This window comes from Callorhinus ursinus, unplaced genomic scaffold, assembly GCF_003265705.2.
Source record: "Callorhinus ursinus isolate GAN/ISIS: 27379988/994484 unplaced genomic scaffold, GSC_fseal_2.0 scaffold36, whole genome shotgun sequence".
Lineage (NCBI taxonomy): Eukaryota > Metazoa > Chordata > Mammalia > Carnivora > Otariidae > Callorhinus > Callorhinus ursinus.
The window spans coordinates 383,605-392,401 of NW_027397098.1; the positions used below are offsets into that span (position 1 = coordinate 383,605).

The 8,797-nt window shown below is 34.2% G+C and overlaps 1 protein-coding gene across 11 annotated transcripts in view; it reads left to right on the forward strand.

The window, feature by feature from the left end:
• TRDMT1 (tRNA aspartic acid methyltransferase 1) overlaps positions 1 to 6,974 on the forward strand; it is a 71,490-nt gene extending 64,516 nt beyond the window's left edge. For all 11 annotated transcript variants that reach the window (XM_025853635.2, XM_025853634.2, XM_025853636.2 and 8 more), the window contains one exon: positions 3,659 to 6,974. In XM_025853635.2, coding sequence (XP_025709420.1) covers positions 3,659 to 3,759 — 101 coding nt within the window. In that variant the 3' untranslated portion in view covers positions 3,760 to 6,974. The remainder of the gene's footprint in view (positions 1 to 3,658) is intronic.
• Positions 6,975 to 8,797: the final 1,823 nt, after the last annotated feature.

Sequence of the window (8,797 nt, forward strand, 5' to 3'; positions counted from 1 at the left end):
CCCTGAGATAATGACCTGAGCCAAAGGCAGACGCTTAACTGACTAAGCCACCCAGGTGCCCCAGCTTTTATTTTTAAATGATGAACATTTATTTGCTTTTATAGCCTTTACTTCATAAGTAGTTTTTTTCATCATTTAAAAATTTTACATAGGTAAATGAGGATTTTTCACAGCTCTCTGAAAAATATATGTATAATACATACAAGAAAGACTTTTTAATTGCTTAGCCTTCTTTTAAAATATGTGATATATTTGTATAATCAGATTTGACTGATGTCACCACTGAGCAGCACTGTGACAGAACTGTCCTTCTTATGGGCATTATTGACTCTGAATCTGGAATGGGCATTGTTTGAGCTGCATGTCCACTGTCAATGATGGATTTGCATTGATCCTTTCATACATTTTGTGCTGGTTCTTTTTGTGGCTAGTGGCATGCATTCGTGAGATAGCAGGCTTTGGAAGAGGCCACTAAGCTACACTTACAGAATGAAAGCTGCTATCTTGACCTTGTTAATGCTACCTTTCTTTGTTTTTGAAGATTATTATGATTTTTAATGTACCTAAGTTTTTAAAAAGTCACCTTTTAATTTAAAAAGTTATATCTGTACATAAAATACACAAGCACCCACACATATATATAATTTTTACAAATCTGACTTGTTTGCTTTCAAACCTTTCTTACCCTGAGATGTAATCGCAATATTACAAAAGGTCATCCCGGAATATTCTAAAAGTCTGTGATCTATTTGTATCTCTTTCTAATTTGAATGAAATAATTTTTTAGATGACTAATGTGCTTGCAAGACATAGTATCTTTATAATAGCAATTTTATGATCTTGCTCAATTGCAAATATAATTTTATTATGTAATCACTAATTTTATTGCAGTAAGTATAATGTCAAGTGTTGATGAAGCAACTTTATCATAATCAACTCTTCCTTCTGGTCCTCACAAAATATGTAATTTGCTTTTCTTAATACTTTTTAATTATTTCCTTCATTTTATTATATAAATTTTCCTTTAATTGCTATGTCAAGGATACTGAATATGAAAATTGTAACTAACATTATAGTATATACTTCATGGACAGTCTTTTATGTTGCTATTTGCAAGGCTTTGTCCTAGCAAATTTTGTATCTGTGGGCCATTTTGTTTTGAAAAACAGTATAGCAAATGGAAGTCCAATATGAAAAAGCACATTTGTGGAAATGGAATATAAAAAACAACTGTGAGAAACTTGTATCCAAAATATGTAAAGAATTCTCACAACTCAACAATAAAAAGAAAAATAGTTCAATTAAAAATGGGCAAAAGATTTGAATAGATATTTTCCAAAGAAGATAGACAAATGGCCAATAAGCACATGAAAAGATGTCTTCGTCATTAGTTATTAGGGAAATGTAAATCAAAACCACAAGAAGCTACCACTTCACAAAAAGACAAACAATAACAGTGTTGACAAAGATGTGGAGAAATCAGATCCCTTAGACATTGCTGGTCGAGTATAAAATGGTGCAGCTACTTTGGAGAACAGTTTTGCAGTTCCTCAAATGTTAGATGTGGAGTTACTGTATGAATCAGCATTTTCACCCCCAGGAATATATCCAAGAGAGCTGAAAACGTCCACACAAAAATGTATATGTAATGCTCATAACAACGTCATTCATAATCAAAAAGTAGAAACAACTCAGTTTTATCCGCAGATAAATGGATAAATAAAATGTGGTATATCCATGCAAAACAATACTATTTAGTTATAAAGAGGAGGGAGTATTGGTATATCAAGTTGCTTTGCTTCTTAGATTCCACATATAAGTGAATTTGTCCTTTTTTCTCTGACTTACTTCACATAGTATAAATGCCCTCAGGGTCCATCTGTATTGTTGCAAATGGCAAGATTTCATTCTTTTTTATGATTGAATAGTATTCCAGTGTGTGTGTGTGTGTGTGTGTGTGTGTGTGTGTGTGTGTGTGTGTGTGTAGGTTGTTTTCATATCTTGGCTATTGTAAATAATACAATGAACATGGGGTGCATGTATCTTTTCAAATTAGTGTTTTCATTTTTACCTCATAAATACCCAGAAGTGAAATTACTGGATCATATCATAGTTCTATTTTTAATTTGTTGGGAAACCATACTGTTTTCCATAGTGGCTGCACCAATGTATAGTCCCTCAATATATTTTGCATATTAACTCCTAATTAGATATATGATTTGTAAATATTCTCTCCCATTCAGTAGATTGCATTTTCATTTTGTTGATGGTTTTCTTTGCTTTGTTGTGCAAAAGCTTTTTAGTTTGATGTAGTCCCACTTGTTTATTTTTACTTTTTTTTTGCCTTTGGTTTTGGAGTCAGATCCAAAAAATTGTTGCCAAGACTGATGTCAAGGAGCTTACTTTACTGCCTGTGTTTTCTTTTAGGAGTTGATGGCTTCAGGTCTTACATTCTAGTCTTTAATCCATTTTGAGTTAATATTTGTGTATCAGAGCAGAACTTCCAGCTTTGTTCTTTCACAAGATTGCTTTGGCTATTTAGGTCCTTTGTGATTCTGTATGAATTCTAGGATTGTGTATTCCACTTCTGTCAAAAATGCCATTGGAATGTTGATAGGTATTGCCTTGAATATGTAGACTGCTTTGGATAGTGGACATTTTACTAATAATTCTTCCAACCCATGAGCACAGACTGTCTTTCCATTTGTGTCTTCTTTCATTTCTTTTATCAGTGCCTTACAATTTTTAGTGTACAGATCTTTTACCTCCTTGATTAAATTTATTCCTAGGTATTTTATTCTTTTTGATGGAGTTGTAAATGGGATTGTTTTCTTAATTTCTCTTTCTGATAGTTTGTTGTCAGTGTCTAGAAACACAACAGATCTTTATATATTAATTTTGTATCCTGAAACTTCACTGAATTCATTTATTAGTTCTGACAGGTTTTTTTTTGGTGGAGTCTTTGGGGGGTTTATATATATATAATATCATGTCATCAGCAAATTGTGACAGTTTTGCTTTTTCCTTTCCACTTTGGATTCCTGTGATCTCTTTCTTTGCCTAATTGCTCTGGGTAAGACTTCCAATACTATGTTGAATAAAAGTGGCAAGAGTGGGCATCCTTGTCTTGTTACTGATCTTAGAGGAAAATTTTTAGCTTTTTATTTTTGAGTATGATGTTAGATGTGGGCCAGCTTTCTTTTTGAGGTAATAAAAATGTTCTGGAATTGAATAGTGGAGATGCATGCAAAACTCTGACTATTCTAAAAACCACTGAATTGTACATTTTAAAAGGGTGAACTTTATCTCCATAAAGCTGTTAAGTAAAGGAAAACAACTGTGAAATAATGGTAGCCACTACTTTTCCTAAAATGCTTTAAAATACAGATTTCAATGAGTTTCATGGATGTTATGGGTGCACTTATGTGTACACTGAGCATAATCTGTTATGTGATATGATAATATCACATTGTGTAGACAATATAATCTTATATTTTTGGCTTCAAATTCTCATTTGTTAATTGAATTTCATGGAGATCTTAGGGACTTATTTATGTGAATGACCACTCTGTTCTTACTAAAGGTTACATTATCCTTTTATCTCTGGAAGTTAATATTTTAAATGATTGTATTGTAAATTATTATCTCTCTTTTCTAGGATTTCCTGAGAAGATAACAGTGAAACAGCGTTATCGTCTACTTGGAAATAGTCTCAATGTGCATATAGTAGCTAAACTAATCAAAATCCTATATGAATAATTTAAAATGACTCTGAAAGATGGGCACATTATTTCTTCATATCCAGATGGTAATTCTGAAATTCTGTTTTGCATTGATTTTGATGAAATTCAACCCAGCTACCTTTATCTCTTTAAAAAGAAATTTGGATTTATCATAAAAATGACAGTTTTTTTCCTAAATTTATATTACTATATTTTATAAAGGAGAAATTATTATTATGCTTTAGGAGAATATATTTTCATATGAAGTTGCTAAATATACACATAAAATATTCTCTTTTTAATATTATGGTATCGACAAATTTAGGAACATTGGAGTTTGTCTACATGAGTATCTTATGAAGTGTCATGACAGGCATAGTATAGTGAACCTGAGATATTATGTTTTTGTATGTTAATTAAACAAATTGCTTTATGAATCCTATCATTTTTTTGGTAGATGATTAATTCCTCATTCTAAAATGATGATTCTAATTCTGGCCTGTTTCAAACATTGAATGTTTTACTTAATTCCAATCCTTTAAACATTTCTTAATTGCATCTAAACAAATGCATATAATATTTTAAAACAAAGTGTCATCATTCAGCATTTATACAACAGTCTGAAGAAAATGTCAGAAAAATAATCCTAAACTCTTGATTACCTCTCCGTTGGAAGCTACAGAAGATGTAGGTACACATTATCTGATTATCTTTAATTCTATCTCCATCTGAGCTGTGAAACTTCACTGTCCCTTCTTCATTTGTAAATAACTTTCCTTCAGTTTGCTATCATCAGAGCTTGCTTTTGTCTTCCTTGTGCACTTCTTGTAACTTAAATTTTCCATCACCTTCTAAGGATGTAGCATGACATTCAGATTTTAGGGAGGAATATCTGCCCTCTGACCCCAATTCATATGACTGTTCTGTGAATTAGCTTTTTAAACTTTCGCTTTCTCTCTCAGTAGAGTTCTTGGAATTAGGGTTTCTAATCAGACTCTTGTATCATAAATCCTGTGATTTTGATTTCAGTTATAAAAGCAAGTGACAAAAAGAAGAAAATTGAGAAGAAATAAGACCAGAAATTGTATCACAAAACAAAAATGATATTTTTATTCTTAAAAGAATCATTTTGATGTGGAGAAATTGGAACCCTGTGCACTGCTGGTGGAAATATAAAATGGTGCAGCCACTGCAGAAAATAGATGATGATTCCTTAAGAAAAATTAAACATACAATTACCATATGATCCAGCAATTCCACTTCTGGGTATTTACCCAAAAGGATTGAAAGTAAGGACTTGCGGGGTGCCTGGGTGGCTCAGTCATCAAGCGTCTGCCTTCGGCTCAGGTCATGATCCCAGGGTCCTGGGATTGAGCCCTGCATCGGGCTCCCTGCTCAGCGGGAAGCCTGCTTCTCCTTCTCACACTCCCCCTGCTTGTGTTCCTTCTCTTCGCTGTGTCTTTCTCTGTCAAATAAATAAATAAAATCTTAAAAAAAAAAAAGAAAAAAGAAAGTAAGGACTTGAACAGATATTTGTACAGTAATGTTCATATCAGCATTATTCACAATAGCCAAAAAGTGGAAACGATGGAAGTGTCCATCAATGGATGAATGGATAAACAAAATGTGGTGTATACATCCAGTGGAATATTATTCAACCATGAACAGAAAGAAATTCTGACACATGCAACAACATGGATGCCCCTTGAGGATATTATGATCAGTAAAATAAGCCAGACACAAGAGGACAAATTTTCTATAATTCCACTTATATGGGGTATGTGAAAGCATCAAGTTCATAGAGGCAGAAAGTAGACTAGGCGTTACCAGGGCTTAGGGCATCTGGGTAATGGGAGTTCATGTTTAATGGGTTTAATGAGTTTCTGTTTGGGGTGTTGAAAAAGTTGTGGGGATAGATGGTGATGGTTGCACAGCAGTGTAAATACTTAATGCCACTGAACTGTATACTTAGCAGTCCTTAAAATGACAAGTTTTATGTTATATACATTTTACCACAATTTAACAAAAAACAATCATTCCCACCACAATTTTTTTCAGAAAAACTCATAGATAAATATGGATATAGGGAAGCTGTAGGCCAATGCATATATGTATCAATTATCATATCTACATTTTGTGTATGATGTTTAAAGACAAACTTTATTACAAGTCTCATAAATTTTAGTATACAACAATCTGAAATTACTTTGGCACACTTTCACTAGGTTCTCTTCACTGCTGAAAGAATCTTACTAATAAAAAGGTTCAGAGTTTTACTATGATTAAGCTATAATTATAGTGTCCTATGCCCCACTGAGCAATGTTACACAAAATAAGTGCTGAGTCCAGTGCACCAACTACAAACCCAGGAAAGCTCTGTAGAGTGTTTTCTTCCTAACTAGAAGACAGAATTTTGCTTTGTGAATTTTTTTTAATTATTGAAATATATTCATAGGCATAATGATTCTTGCCCTTGAAAATAAAAAAGGAGCAAGCATAAAACTCACACCTTAAAGAGGACATATTTAACAGTGTGATTTATTTCGTTTATATGTACATGGAAAATTAATCTTAAAAATGTTATTTTATTGAATGCCTATTCTATGTTATTGGTAATAAATATGCCTAACATTTGTTCTAGAAATCCTATTTTCTGATGTTTGGACTTACTGTTAATTTATGCAGTATTTTGGAAACTAGAGCCTCTTCTTCTGAAAAGAACTGTATGCAATGAAATCTTTGCCGTTTCTAAGAGTAAACTGATTTTTTATCCTCCTTTTTATATCATTCCTTTTGGTGCTCTTTCTAATTGCTTGCCAAATAATTTTAAGTTCTTACCCTGCCTCATACTTTTGGTAACTTTTTTTGGATTCAAAAATAACAAACAAGAGATAACCAGATGAATGAATACAAACAAGATGAATCATATTGGAATTTTTGAGAAGGAGATGGGTAGTCATCGTAGGAGAAAGATCTGGAGCTCGACAGTCTTACGACGCAGTAGAGCCAAGTGACCAGAGGGAGGGCGTGAATCACCCTGTAACTAAGGGATCAGTTGACCTTCAGAGCACCCTGCATGTTTCGTTTTGGCTCTTCAATCAGACCCACACCAGGGGCGGTGCCCATGAAAAGTGAGATAATACCTCTGACTGCCAGCCCACTTGCTCCCCTTCTCAAGATTAGAGCCTTTTCAAGGGACAAAACCAGGAGTGGAAACTGTGAAAGTCAGGACTATGTAACACTTTTTAAAAATTGTGGGTAGAGGGTAGGATTCCTTAACAAAAATCCCAGTCTGTCCTCTGGTTCAATCTCAGTATGGTTCGGGTCAGAAGTTATTAAACTGGAGGCTTCTGAGGATGGAGAAATGAAGCTAAGGACACATAAAACTGGTTAATTCCAGTGACAGCAGTGCAGAATGAAAAAGCAACTGCCGTGCCGGCCCAAACTCAAGCACATACTGACAGATACATCCAAACTAAAGTGGCTCTGGGTGCCTTCTTTGGGGAAGGGAGGTAACTTTATAGTTTAAAATGAGAATTTAGGGGCACCTTGGTGGCTCAGATAGTTATGCATCTGCTTCGGCTCAGGTCATGATCTCTGGGTCTTGGGATTGAGCCCCAGGTCTGGCTCCCTGCTCAGTGGGGAGTCTGCTTCTATTTCTCCCCCTGCTCGTGCTCGCTCTCTCTCTCTGAAATGAATATATAAAATCTTAAAAAAAATAAAATCAGAATTTAGAATCAAGAGGTTCCCAAATAAACCAAGATAACATAATAAGGATCTAACTTTAAGCCCATTTAGACAAAGTAGTTAAAGCATGTTTTCCTCAGGTGGTTAGTTTATTGAAAAGAAGGCTAACTTTTTATTATTTGGTCCACAACTTGGAACTATGACTATTTTAGGTCACAAGTTATAGACTGGTTTACAAATAGCTTTGGACTTTGAACTTGAGTGAGGGTCATACGGTCCCAGCAGTTTTCTCATAGCCTCTAGTTGAACTCATTATGTAATTTTTCAACACAGCCTTTGAACCTCCCTGTACTAGAACTCTTCCTTTCAACTTCTAATGTCAAAGTGTGCTGCATACAACTATCCTATCAATTTCCTGATATTCATTTATTTTTTTGATCTACATCCAATCCAGCCACTTCTTCCTCCATTCATCATACCAAGATATCTCGATATGCTTTTAATACTGCATTTAGGAATGCCCCTTTGCACATTTTATTAAAAGGCAGTAAGAATCCTAGATGTGTTCCTCAACTTTAGTTTATATCAGCCAACCTGTCAGCACTATTTTTCCTCTCTTATCATTCCCTTACTTTGCTACTAAAATTTTAAAACTTCAGTTTTTTTTTTTTTAATCTATTTTCCTAGCCTCTATGTCTGTTTCTCTCTTTAGGACTTCTAAGAATATTTTACACTAAGATACTCATGCTCTTCAAAATCTTTTGCAACCACGACTCAAACTATTTCACAATTTTTGTCTTGACTTGTGAGTTTATTCCTTTTAATAAGGAATGCGCATATGAACATGCGCAGAGAACTTTTTTGGCTTCTGGTTCTGAAATACTCAAATTTGTTTTCTGAGTCTTATTTTCAGCTACATCCAACACTTACAGCTCTCCCTCAAGTACACTATACCTGATTCCTAAAGCTTTCAAAAACTTCTTTTTCCTATAAATAGGAATCTAGATAGAAGTTTTCCCAAACTAGAAGATAGGAAGTTAATTTTCCCGTAGAACTCTTCACCATAGCTCTGGAATGTTCTCATTTCTTTGCTTGTACATACCACAGTTCCATTGTTTACTTCAAGCATTTGCTCTATATTTTATTTTGTTTGCACCTTTATGTCTATTCATATCAGTGCAGATTTAAATTATAAGAGTGTAAGTAGGGAACATGTTTATTTAGCCAAGTTGGCTCTATAATCAGATGAGATCACCTGAAGAGTCTAAAGAGAGAGAGTGGAGAGCAGAGGTCTGGGGTGGAGCTCATCCATTACTGAAGATTCAGTCCTCAGTTCTCTTTACCCTTTACTCTCCAAGCCATTTTTCTAAGGTCTCACCCTTTCCTAC